Genomic DNA, 13,382 nt, shown 5'->3' with positions numbered 1-13,382 from the left:
CCAGGTGTGGAACCCTGATCTCCATAAGGATCCCAGGTTAGCATTCCCTGTGGTCTCTGGGCCTGGTGAGCATCTTCCAGTGTTTACTCCGGCTGTCCCGGGCAGAACCTTGCCCTGGGAGGCCTGTGACGTTTTGCTGTCTTGATAAAAAGGTACAAAGCTGGACTCTAGAAGAAGATTAAGGGCTCCTTGGGAGGCCTCCTCAGGCTGCCACCCACACTCAACTGAGCTTGGGGGTTGGCTTAAGGGAATGAGAGTGAGTCTCTGAGTCCGAAGTATGTTCCAAGCCTCCCGCTTTCTCCTGAGCATAGGGCCCTCATGAACATCTCACTTCCGCAAATGCTCGGATTTTTGCTATGGGCTCTGGGTGAAACCAGTTTTTCCATATCAGTCCTGATTGCTTGGACCAAGCATTACTGTCCATGTACAGTCTAGATACAAGGGAGGGACATTCTTCTGCAGTGGCTTGGCATAAAGCTCTGTTGGATAGGGATGCTTCATGTCGAGTGATGTCAAATAGATTCAACCAGATGGCCTCTGTGCCAGAGTTTGCTAATCTCCTCCCATTAACCAACCCCCTTTTACCTTAATAAGGAAAAAGAAAGGTAATAAGGATACAAGATATTAATTAATGAGATTTATGGGATAATCTAAGTACCTGTGAAGATTTTTATTATTAGGTCATACAACCGAAGTGTTTTTTAAATATCTATAAACGCAGTTTAAAATGTTTCTTTTTTCCCGAAAAGTTTAGTGAAACATTATAAAAGGATTTTTAATTATGCCATTAGGAATTAACGTGTCTTGAAATGGTCAGTGTGGGAGGCATTGTTGGCAGTCGTTTATATATATTACCTTATTGAAAGCTCGTAGCAGTCCTATGGAGAGGAAAGGTTTCGTATCCTCACATTACAGGTGGAGACAGTGAGGCATAGTTAGGGGGCATCCATACGTATGACCACCTTCACTTGTGACACTATTGCAAGTTCAGGATACCTAAGACCACCCTGAGTTTCCATCATTCAATGGAAGACTCACATAACACACTAAAAGCTATTATCCCTGTGGTTAGGGCTGGTTACAGCTTGAGGATACAGATCAATGTCAGTGAAAGGGAGGAAAGGGCATGGATAGTCAGGGTCCAGGGGCTTCCACATGTCTCTCTGGTGGAGTCATGAGTCATGGACAGCATTACCTCCTCCCAGCACTGGTGTATGACAGTCTGCTGACCAGGGAACTCACCTGAGACTGGTCATCAGAGTTTTTATTGGGGTTCTTTCATACAGTTATGATTCACTGCTCACATAGCTGACCTTGATCTCCCGCTCCTCCAGGGGCAGAGTGGATTTCATGTGACCCAAAGCCTTCATCATAATTTCTACTGTGGAATATCCAGTGTGTTCCAAGACCCCGCAAGGCAAATAAAGACACTCTTATCAGGCAGGGCGTTCTAAGGATTTAGGCATTCCTTCCAGGAGTTGAGGACAAGTCAGATATGTCTTTGGCTAAGGTAAATTCTTTACTCAAAAGTTCATCTCTGGGACCCATCTAGCTCCAAAAATGGGACTGGGAAAAGTCGTTATGCTGCTGTTGGTATAAAAAAGAGGAAACATTGAGGGGCGCCCGGGTGGCTCAGTGGTTTAAGCTGCTGCCTTCGGCTCAGGTCATGATCTCAGGGTCCTGGGATCGAGTCCCACATCGGGCTCTCTGCTCAGCGGGGAGCCTGCTTCCCTCTCACTCTCTCTGTCTGCCTCTCTGCCTACTTATGATCTCTCTCTGTCAAATAAATAAATAAAATCTTTAAAAAAAAAAGAGGAAACATTGAAAGAATCTGAATGCTCCCAAATAGGGTATGGGTTGAACCATACCCTATGCATGGCCAATGCAGTAGAATAGTATGCAGCCATGAACAAAGACCAATGGCGATACAAGAAGTAGGACTTCTGATAAGCTACAGGCAGAAAAACAATTCTATGTGTTTTCTAGGGGCACCACAAGCACTCAAATACTGAGGAGGACCAATTTAGCAATTTCAGTGGCTCATAATATAGTATTTTCCTATTATAACAAATACAGATATGTTTTGCTGTAGGCTGCAAATATTCATACGGGTTGTCAGAATACAGTAGGAGACTTCACAGATGTTGAATGAACCATAAGAACTCTGAGGTGTATATTCACATACCTCTGTCTAAACTTGGGCTTAACATTAGAGAAGCCCAAATAAAGAAGGATATTGAATGGTATGATACCACTTTGGTAAAAATATGCATCTGTGCCTGAGTATGTATGACATATCAAAACTGAAAAGTTTCAGAGAAAAACACTGACTGTATCTCCAGGCGGTCTGGCTGTTACAGATGACTTCCCGATAGTATTAATCAAATTCTGACAAATAAGTCTCTATTTTGCTTAAAAGGATTTTATTTACTTATATATTTATAAATGTATGAATGTATAAGTATTCATGTGCATATTTAAATAACAATCTATTATAAATAGTAACATATTCACACATTTATTTAGGTGAGTATTCATAACAACTTAAAACTATTTAAATTAATTACTAACACAGTATTAATTCTATTTTTCCTTCTTAAGAAATTTCCAAAATTTCCACAGCCAATGCATTGCTTTTTCAATTAAAGTCGTATTTGCTGTCGTAAAAATGAAAGATGAACATACTTCCGAGTTCAGCTTGAAAGATTTGTGACCCTTTCTGGGGTGAGCCCGCTCCCCTGCCTTCTCAGTCCCTCATCCAGCCCACCTGGGTCTCTGTATCTCCATGTTTCCTTTTCTCTCTGTGGGGTCCCCAGATGCAGACACATCACATGTGCTCAGCGCCGTGCCCTCCATGAGCATGCTCTGCTCTGCCCTGGCAACACTTCTATTACTGAACCTAAAGATCCAACACCAAAAGAATGGGATTTATACATTTTGGCTCAGGCACACAACAGCATGCCCCACAGCCACTCCAAATGTCCAGGTGCTGACCTTTTAGGGGAGAGACTTAAAATAAGCTGTTGGTGTCCACGGAGTGAAAAGCAGCCCCTCATCAAATAAGACCATGCCATTTAAAGTGTGAGATCCACAGGGAGTAGGAAAAACAAAAACGAACAATTGCCCCACATTTTAAAAAGGCTGCTGTCCTGTATTTATTGTGCTTTTCGGTATTTTCCAGTTTTCCTAAAAGTGAGCCTAAGGTTTTTTTTTTTGTAACCAGGGCAGAATAGGATACTAAAAAAAAAAGAAATGAGGTGAATACATGATAAGCTAAGTCCACCTTAGAGTCATAAAGATAACAACAACTCCCCAAGCGTCTCCTCCCCAGCCCTGCGTGGCTGGGGTTCAGAGTCCACTGGAGCGCAGGAGGGGGGTGGTGACCAGCAGCTCAGAGCCAGAGACACAGGTCTGTGAAGAGGCAGAGGAGGCTGCCGGGTCCCTGGACAAACACCTAGCCCAGGAGGACCTGCGTAACCCATGGACCTTTCCAGACCCAGACGCAGACTCTGGAGGGAGCTGGTTCTCCTAGGTAAGAGAGCTGAACCCATAGGACAGGGAAGCGTTAGAGGAAATGGGGACAGAGCTGGCACCAGGACTTTCGTGAGCTCACATACCTGGGGCATACCTTACCCATAGACACACACACACTCTCTCTCTCTCTTACTCACATATGCATACACACAGAGTGTTCATCCCCATTCACCCCCAGGAGTGATGAACTCGGACCCCCTCCTGTGATTGCTGGAAATCACCTCCCCTGGGTTCCTAGTCTGCCCTGATCTCCTCCCCTACCTCTCCAGCTGGACTCCTTCCCAACCTCTCACTTCCTTCTAGGACCCTCTGAATCCCCATGATTCATGTCTCACTGTCATGTCTCACTGGCCACCCTGTGTCCTGTCCTCAAACACCACTAGTGTCTATACCTGGAGGCCTGGAGCAGGGGGTATTTGCCTCCTCCGTGGAGTCAAGGCTTAGGGTACACAGACAGGAGATCTCCGTGTCTTAGGACGACAGATCTTCATCCACACTCATGTGCACTCCACAGAATGTAGATGCTAAGTCAAAGGCACATGTAGACAGTCTTGGAGGACTTCAGCCACCCACATATCAACCGAGCTCTCCCACTGGGTTCTGCCCCATGATCAGGGACCCTTGATGTGGTGTCCAGTGTGATGCAGATCTATCTCCAGATTCTGGTGACCCAGAGTGTTGGGGATGGGGATGAGGGGGCCTAGGAGGCTGGGGGAGCCCCAAGGGGCCATCTGACCCAGACTGGGGCGCAGGGGATATCAAAGCTAGGAAGTGAAGGCTGAGTAGAAGCGAGTTGATGGGGGGCTGGGAAGGAGGGAATGGAGATCTGTGTGTCAGAAACAGGGAACAGCATTTGGGAAAGCCCAAATTCAGGAGAGAGTGTGGTGTAACAAGAGTTGTTTATGTCTGGGGAACACAGTATAGATACTGTGTCTTCCGATAAATGCATGCAGAAATGCATGCATGAATGAATTACTGAATAAGGGGGTTCCTGGGGTAATGGGGTGGGGTAGGTATGATCCAAAAGGAAGCTAGATGAGTCATAAAGACCAGCTGTCTCTAAGAGTGGCTCATAAGCCATGTTGAGTTTTAACTTTATTCATGGAGTGCTGGGGAACTGCAGAAGTTACCTAAGAGAGCAGGGTCACAACTGGGGCTTTGTTAGGATCCACGTAACTGTCATATGAGGATGGGTTGAAGACTGAGTGTCCAAGGAGGACACCAGGCTGAAAGAGGGTGAGGAAGGAATGGACCAGCACAGGGGCTGAGGCGGTGGAGCGGAGAGGACAGGCTGGGGAGCTAGAAACCCATGGCACGTTCACCAGTGTCCCTGGAGATCATTTCCTGGGCAGTGTAAATCAATCTCTCTCTCTCTCTCTCTGTCTCTGTCTCTATCTCTACCTCTGTCTCTCTCATGTGCGTGGGTTCTCTTTGTCTTCTCCAGCCAGTCTACTGGCCTGGGGGAGCCGCCAAGCCTCTGGCCAAATCTACATCAGCCCAGAGTCACTCTTAGGGTTCAAGGGACTTCGGACCATCATAGTCCTTGAGAACACCACCGAAGATGCTCTGGAATTCAGCTGGCACCGTGGTGCAAATGACACTGAGAACAATATGATCGTCAGCTACAAACCTCCCTCCAATTCCTGGCATACTGGACCCATGTACAGAGGCCGGGAGAATGTGACCACGTTAGGTGACCTGATGATCAGGCGATCTGCGTTAAGTGACACAGGGAACTACACTGTGAGGGTGGACACTGGCAATGGGACCCAGACAGCAACTGGCTGGCTTGAAATACAAGGTGAGTTGGCAGGTTGCCCATTTCCAGACCTGGGGGCTTTGGGAGTGAGGTCCCTGGGAGATCATACTGTCCAAGTCTCCACCGCCAGTGACAGGGGGAGACTCAGCAGAAGGACCCATCTCTCTCCCGCAGAGATGGGTCACTGGTTTCCTTCAAGGGTTCCAGCTTCACTCTCAGGGTATCAGTTAGTTCTGCTGCATAACAAAGAGCCACAAGCAGCAGTCTTAGACAATACCCATTTATTAGCACAGATCCCTGTGGGTCAGACGTCTGGCAAGTGCTGTGCTCTGAGACTCACAAGGTGTTGAGTCGGGGCTATGATCTCATGAGTGGTTCTGTCCATGGGCATGTCACATCATGACTCTTTGATTCTTCAAGGTCAACTGAATTCTCCCTCCCTGGGAGAGGGAGACTCTGTTAAGAAGTCTTAACTCTGTTAAGAAGGAGTCTTATATGACATAAGGGTAACGATTGGAATGACAGTCCATCACTTTTGCTGTATTTTATAGGTTAGAAGGAAGTCATGGGCTCTACCCACATTTGAGGGGCAGGGATTAAACAGGCTGGAAATCATGGGGCCATCTTGGAATTCTGTCTACTATAGACAGATCCTGGGGGCTCCACAGGACTGGGTGGGTAGAGTGGGGATTTGGAGATAGGAAGCCCTATGTTTACCTCTGACTATGTATATGTCCCATGGCCTTGAACCTTCGTCTTCCCTCTGTGGTGTTCTGTTTCCTCATCTGTAGAATGGGGATAGTATCTACCTCTGTCTTTTGTAAGGTTGGAGGGAGTATCTGTAAGTTTAAGTAACTGTAAGTAATCTGTAAGTAACTGTAAAGTGAATGGGACTCAGATAAAGGGAGCAATTATTATACAGAGTCCAAACGTCACCTGTCACGTTGAATTCTACCCATGGTTCCTCAGTTGGGGGTGTTCTCATTTTAGGTCCTGGGTTCAGAAACAACCATTAGGCCACACATCTATCCCAAGAACTCACCATTACTGCAGTGGGTGCACAGTGATGACTCTGCACCTAGGATGGGGGGCTCAGCTAGTGTCCACACCTCAACCACTTGTGCCCATTCCCCACTTCTCTGTCCCTCACAGCTCTAGGGCTGCTCCCCTGCCAAGACCCCAGACCCCATCTTACAACTCTTGGCTTCTCACCAACCTACTCCGGAAGCCTCTTCAGTTTCTCCCCCAAGCAGAGCTTGGGGAGGCAGACCCCCCTCCTAATGTCTTCTTCCTGCTTTCCCCAGATGTGGAAGGCAAGCCAGACATCTGGGTCAACGCCACCTCTCTTGTAGAAGACGTGGATTCTGTGGCCGCCATTTGCTACACCAATGCCACCACTGTCAGGTGGTATGTGGATTTTACACTGGTGTCCAGCAGTGACCGGATGACAATCTCCCCGGACCTCAAGACCCTCGTCATTCACAGAGTCAGCCGCTATGACAGAACAGTTTACTGCGAGATAGACAGCATCCTGGAGATTCCTCAGAATAGTAAAATTATCTCTCTGACTGTGGCCTGTGAGTGGTCTGGGGCCCTGGAGTAGTGCTGGGGGTGGGCTTAGGGCCACCCAGGGATGTAGCAATAAGATTGGCAGAACCCGGGAGAGGAAACACCATGAGTCAGCCCCCAGCCAGCTGGAGCTGGGTTTGAATCTCAGCTCTCTAGACTTAGAATCACCCTCAGGGCACAGAACAATCTGCTATTTAAAATAGGGACCCAGCTTGCTACTCCTCAGATTAGAAATAGTGCAAATTTGTTCAGATCTGGCTTTTGTAAAGACAGGGCTTCTTACAACTAATAGTTTCTTAAAAATGTCATTCAACTTGTTAAATATTCAAATCCCATGTTCCCTTGGGCCTTCAGATACATTGGTCTTTTTATTCTGGTTTTCTAAATTTAGTAAAATCACCTTCACTTTTCCTTTTACTCAGATTGAACTGACTATACTCCCTTAAAAAGTTTGATTTTAAAGCTAAATGACACATTTCATGCATTCTCTTTTCTCCATGATCCTTCAACCACCCACCAACACGAGTACACAATCCAGCCAGATCTCCCCAAAATCTCAAACGGGTCTTGTAAATCGAAGACATCGTCTTATAAATACAATGAACCTTGGATCTTTACAACGTTCGGGGACTTTTTCACATTTACCAAACTCTTTCACATCTTTGGACTGTGAAAAAGCACAAGTCTTAAACGGTTTTCACATCTAAATCTAGAACCACACAAAGTCCATCAGATTCCCTAACAAGCATGCTCTGGCAATCACGGAGATAAAGTGGTCACAGAGCCGACAGTTTCTGACCTCCACACACAGCTTGCTGGCTGCAGGTTTGCAGTCAAGAGCCAGGACCTAGGATTTGCTTCTGCAGGGACATTCCTCCCAGGCCATAGGGGAATTTGCTTAGTCTATTTGTGGGTCAGTAGGATACTATGAAATGGAAGATGTTATAATTATAGTCATGTTGTTGGCACAGCTGCCTTGAATGTGTTGGATCTAGGGGATTCTTGGGGTGCAAAGTGGGAGCACCTTCTGGTCGGGGAGGACTGTGTGTGGATTGAGGGAAGGAGACAGGACCCCAAGGGGTCAGAAACATAGCTCCGGGTCTCTTGCCATCTCTGCAGATGGGCCAGACAATGTACGGCTGAGTACCAGCCCCATTACCTCCAAAGGCGTCCTGTCTGCTAAGATTGGCTCCCAGGTGATGATGGAGTGTGGTGCCATTTCCAAACCCAGTCCCATGTACCAGTGGATCCACAATGGCTCTCTCCTGAGCTTCTCTGAGGCAAACATCATTCTCCAAAGTCTAACCTGGGACCAGATGGGCAGATACAGATGCATCGTGAGGAACCCTGTGACCCAGGTGACCTTGTACAGGGAATTCCAGATCCAGCTGTCCCGTAAGTACAGTAGCCCACCTCTGGGGCTCATGTTCCCCAAATCTTCCCATCTCCGTGCTTTGCCTAGGCAGTGCCCATTATCATGAATGCTGTCCCTACCCTGCAAAGCCATGCTCACAATGGTTGAGTAAAATCCACCTCCCACCCCGCCCTGTCCTCTGAGGTCCAAGTCCAAAGCTGCAGCCCTCCGTGAAGCCCTCAGGGACCTCAGATCATCCAACATCAAATGAGCACTTACTATGTGCCAGCCCCTCTTCTAATCTGTGCGACCCTCATAGTCTCACTGCAGAGGAAGTGACTGTTGTGAATGCCACCTCCATTTACAGGTAAGACAACTGAGCTGTGGGAAGTTTGAGTGTTTTTTTCCATGTTCCAGTTCCAATCAACAGAGGAGGCAGTGCTCAAATTCTGGTAGTCCAGCCTCACAGCCTACGTCCTCAGCTGTTTTACTCAGTTGCTGGAGAAGAGAAAGTGGAAAGGCTAGAGTGGGTGGTGGTGCAGAGGAAGTAGGGATCCATTTTGGATGTGGTATTTGGAACTTGGCTTGAGAATGAATCTGTAAATGGGAAGAGCACCTCCTGAGCCTCAGTTTCCCTATCTGTAGTGTCGAGATAAAAAGGGTCCCTATATGACAGGGATTCTGGCAGAATTAAATTAGATAGTGCATGAGAAGCCATCAGCATGGCTTGTCCCAGAGAGAGCCACACTGAATGTGGGCTGGAGACATTTATTCTGGTCACTCCATACTATTTACTAAGCATCTGCTAAGCACAGACATGACCGACCGACAGTGTATGATTATGCACTGACTGATCCACACCTTTCTAACTCCACGGGACTGTGAGCTCCAGAAGGACAGAGGCTGGGAGCGCTGTTTGCTCACCACTTGTCCCCAGTGCTTAACACTGTGCCTGGCTCATAGTTGGTGCTCAGCAAATACCTGTGCAATGAGTTAGTTAATGACCCTGTGTAATCAACACCCCCGACCCTGTCACTCTCTACCCTCTTGAGTGGGTTTATTCTTTTTCGGAGAGCTTCCTGCTGCCTGCAATGACATTAGACATTTCTTTGCCTAATTGTCAATTTCCGCTTTCCAGCTGGAATGTCACTACTGAATTCCTAACACTTGGAACATAGCAGATGCTGGTAAATCTCTGAAGAATAGATGTGTGGGTGAGCAAAGTGTTGAATGATGGTGTCCCTGACTCCCTTGTATCCTCTCCTTCAGGGGACAGAACTCCTGTTGTGAACACAGGTTTCTACATCTCAGGATCCAAAGTGGTGTGGCTCATTGTGTTCACAGTCCTGGGCAGCGTCTACTTCTGTGGGATCCTGATCTACACCTTGATCAGCTATTTCTCCACCAGGTGTCTCTTGCCCTGGGTCAAGGGTGGGGTGCTGGCTGGGGGATGGGTCTCAAGAACACTTCCTTAAGAAGGGAAGGCAAAGCCAGGAGGGGAAGGGACAGGCTAGGAATGTGTTGTCAGAATCATCGGAGGCAGATAGATAGGTCATGGACTAGAAGCCACTGACAGAGATGGAGAATGCAGAGGCAGTCGTGCTTCCATATAGCAATGAGGTTTCACTTAGCGACTTCCTTTCATCCCAGTTTCTTTGTGTTTATGATGTTGATATGGAGGTCCACTAGAGAGGCAACCATGAGAATGAGCAGGGTGGGTGCCAAGCATTGACCATATGTCTGGAACATGGTAGTCACTAGTTACCAAGTAAAGTTAGGGAAACAGGTAGTAGAGTCAACTGCAGGGGAGGAGATTGGTCAGAGGGAAGATTCTAATCTGGGTTTCAATCTCAACTCTGACTCTGGCTGTCTAGGTGGCCTTGAGTAGATCATACTCCACTCAGGTCCTCTTCACCCATCTGGAGGATGTGAAGGGTAACCTCTGCCCTGAAGGGAGATATGGGGACTAGACACAATACTTGGAGTATAAAACAATTAGCAGCATTCTTGGTATGAAGTAGATCAGAACTTCTTGAGCTTAGCACTATCAATACTTGTGGTCAGATAATTATTTCAGGGGTGGGTAAGGCTATCCTGCACATTGTAGCATGCTTAGCAGCATCCCTGGCCTCTACCCCCTTGATACCAGCAGCAATAACCTCCATCAGTCTAAGTTTAGACCACCAAAAATGGCTCTAAGTGTTAGAAAGGTCTTGAAGACAACATTGCCTTGACTGAGAACCACTGCAGTAGATGTTAAAGAAAGCAGTGATTATGGAGATGATGGTGATGCTGGTGCTGATGATGTTGGTGATGCTAAAGTAGTAGTGGTGTGGTGGTGATGGTGATGGTGATGGTAGTGATGATTGTGGTGGTGGTGGTGATGGTGGTGATGGTGATGATGGGGGTGGTCATGGGGGTGGTGGTGGTGGTGGTGATGGTGGTGGTGATGATGTTGATGGTGATGATGGAGGTGATGGTGATGATAGTGATGGTGATGATGGGGGTGGTGGTGGTGATGGTGATGGTGATGGTGATGAGAGAGGCCGATGGTGGTCATGGGGTGGTGGTGATGATGGGGGTGGTGGTAGTGATTGTGGTGATGACAGTGAAGATTTTAGATGACACATTCTTTTTTCAAATTGTTTTAGTATTTTGATATGGAACCTCTATGTGATCATTGCATGGTCCAGCAAGAAGCTTACAGTATTGACTGTCAGTGTGACAGTTAGCCCATTTGTGCTTTAGTTTGCCATGTGTAAAATGGGAGTAATACTGGTATTGGCCTCACAGGGATATCTGCTATGGGGATAAAGTCAGTGTCACTGACAAGTAGCTTGGAACAAAGCTTGGCACATAGTAAGCACTGAATAAAATCTTAAGTATTATTACTGATAGCATCATCATTCAATGTACTTTATGTACTTTTCCAAACTAGTCATGATAAACTCTAGGGAGTTTAAGCGTAGTTTCAGGATATCTAGGTTGCATTTTCTTCTACAGCCTGAAAGATGCTATCTAGCCAGGCATAACCCCCTCTTCATAGCCAGGAATGAAGCGAACATCTCCACTGCCCCATTCTCCTTAGAGGTGCCACATTCTCCTTGGTCTCAGCTCTCCAGTCTGGAATGCATGAGAGCAGGGAGCTGGGAATCAGAAAGGCCAGGTTCAGAAGAAGCTTCTGTCATTTTCTAGCTGTGTGACTTTAGGCAAGCTTCTTCACCTCTCTGAAGTCCTGTTTCTTCATTCACAAAACAGGGTTAAAGTTTCTACTTTGTGTGACTGTTGAGAGGATTCAATATAATTTCTATAAATCATCTGCTCTAGTGTCTGGCATATAACAGGTGTGAAATAACTTACTATTATTATCACTAGGAATAACCCAGGTAGTGCCAACTTCTTCCCCAGGTACGACCAGTCTCTTTTCCCTCCCCACATCTGCTGTCCCATGGCATCTTCCTCCAGTGACCTTAAGACATCAAAAATGCTAAAACATATGGGGAATGTGGAGGACTCTCAATGAAGAGGTTAAGCTCCCAGATTCATCCCCTGCTACTCCTGAGGTCCTTCACAAGGAGGGCTTGGAAAGAAGCTGACCCTTCATCTCCCCGGGATTCTGCAGAATTCTGTTTCCTAAGGACCTGAAATATGACATCTTCTCTGATTTCTCCCCGCAGGCAGCCCCGGTTACCCAGTGTCCGCCTTAGAACATGAGGACAAGACCAGGTGGGCAAGGTGAGGTGGAAGCGAGGGAGAAGCGCTGAGAGTCCCCAGAGGGATGGGCTAGGCTGGAGAGGGGACAGGGTCTAACTGGAGGAGAGAGTCAAGAGAAGGAACCGGCCCAGTCACACTGAGGCTGGGAGATGGAGACTCTACTACGAGCAAGTCTGGAGTCCCCACCTAGGACAGGGTGGGGGTGGGGGGGGGTGGCATCAAGGGCAGAGCGGCCATTGGCTGCTCCATCTGCCAACCAGAGCCAGCCAATGGAAAATAGGCTGGGGCGGGTCATATGTGGAGCCCTGTGCTCTAATTCTGAGGCCTCTTCTCCACAAGCAAACCCGCTTCTGACCTCTCTCTTCTCTTAGCTTGATGCCATGGCACCACCAGAGAAGATGCAAAGATGACCATTGCCAGTGATGGGGAAACTGAACAACCTATAAATGCCCAACAACCAGGAATAGCTTAAATGGACACAGCGCAGTTTGCGCTAATCTGTCATGGTTAGACACCACGCTGGAGAAAGGTGTTCACTGATGCAGGAAATGCTTACAACTCATTGTTAGAAATGTATAATGTAAAACTGCACCTGGTAGGACCATCGTTATGAAGAGGGGAGATTAGCTGACTACAGTTGTATGTACACACACACATACTTACATATGTGCGTACATGCACGTGTATGTGTGTATATACAATATATACACCCCTGTACAAAAATATGGAAAATGTTAACTATAAGTCTTATCTCTTAATTTTCTTCTTTGCACTTTACTGCATGTTCCAAAGTGGTTTTTTTCCTCACAAAATGTATGAACTGTTTTTATAATAAAAAAGGGGAAAAAAACCAATAAAGTTATGGACCCAGCAGTCTTCACTGTGCCACTCGGCTCTACTAAAACCCAGTAAAGTTAGAACACTGCCTGCAGGAAGAACCAGCTAGGGTTTTCAGCACCTCCCGCCCCACTTCCCCCGCTAACAGGTCGTCCTCAGATGGGCTGACCAGCACTGTCTTCTGATTCAACCTCAAGGAGTGCAGGCAGATTGAAGATAGGTGTATGCATGCTTTTATACATCTCGGTGCCATTTCTTTATATTCTGCCCACGAATTTCTTTTTTTGCATAGTCTCTGTGCTCACTTACTTAACCACTAGACCTATGGGTCAAAATGCATAGATTCACAGATATTTCCAAAACCACCTCATCTGAATGACAGAAAACCAAACACTTCCTGAGTTAACCACTGCATGTACCCATCAGCAGAGGTGGGCATTTTACTATTTCTATATCTGAACCTGTATTTCCCCACCTTACAGTCTTTTTTTAAATTAAAATTTTATTTATTTATTTGACAGCGAGAGAGAGAGTGAGAGAGGGAACACAAGCAGGGGGAGTGGGAGAGGGAGAAACAGGCTTCCCGCTGAGCAAAGAGCCCAAGCCGGAGCTCCA

General features: G+C 46.9%; 1 protein-coding gene across 3 annotated transcripts; it reads left to right on the top strand.

Annotated features, from left to right (window-relative positions):
- Positions 1–3,379: 3,379 nt before the first annotated feature.
- Positions 3,380–12,788, top strand: CEACAM18 (CEA cell adhesion molecule 18). Of its 3 annotated transcripts, none has more exons than XM_045988296.1 (7): positions 3,380–3,532; positions 4,979–5,335; positions 6,598–6,870; positions 7,982–8,257; positions 9,486–9,624; positions 11,894–11,942; positions 12,302–12,788. In XM_045988296.1, the coding sequence occupies exons 1-6, from the start codon at positions 3,481–3,483 to the stop codon at positions 11,928–11,930; spliced, it is 1,134 nt and encodes a 377-aa protein (XP_045844252.1). In that variant the 5' UTR covers positions 3,380–3,480; the 3' UTR covers positions 11,931–11,942; positions 12,302–12,788. The 3 variants fall into 3 exon arrangements, with proteins under 3 accessions (XP_045844252.1, XP_045844251.1, XP_045844253.1); XM_045988295.1 differs by having other exon boundaries at positions 11,894–11,951; XM_045988297.1 differs by lacking the exons at positions 9,486–9,624; positions 11,894–11,942; positions 12,302–12,788 and adding an exon at positions 8,421–9,477.
- The last annotated feature ends 594 nt before the right edge of the window (positions 12,789–13,382 follow it).

The sequence above is a fragment of the Meles meles genome, chromosome 19, assembly GCF_922984935.1.
Source record: "Meles meles chromosome 19, mMelMel3.1 paternal haplotype, whole genome shotgun sequence".
NCBI lineage: Eukaryota > Metazoa > Chordata > Mammalia > Carnivora > Mustelidae > Meles > Meles meles.
The sequence above is the reverse complement of the archived record's forward strand: the minus strand, read 5'-3'. Positions and strand labels throughout refer to the sequence as shown.

Bases quoted from the DNA above. Each gene is read 5' to 3' on its own strand.
- CEACAM18 (XM_045988296.1), top strand. From the start codon at position 3,481: ATGGACCTTTCCAGACCCAGACGCAGACTCTGGAGGGAGCTGGTTCTC. The intron at 6,871-7,981 runs GTGAGTGGTCTG...CCATCTCTGCAG, and splicing joins TATCTCTCTGACTGTGGCCT to ATGGGCCAGACAATGTACGG. The intron at 9,625-11,893 runs GTGTCTCTTGCC...TTCTCCCCGCAG, and splicing joins ATCAGCTATTTCTCCACCAG to GCAGCCCCGGTTACCCAGTG.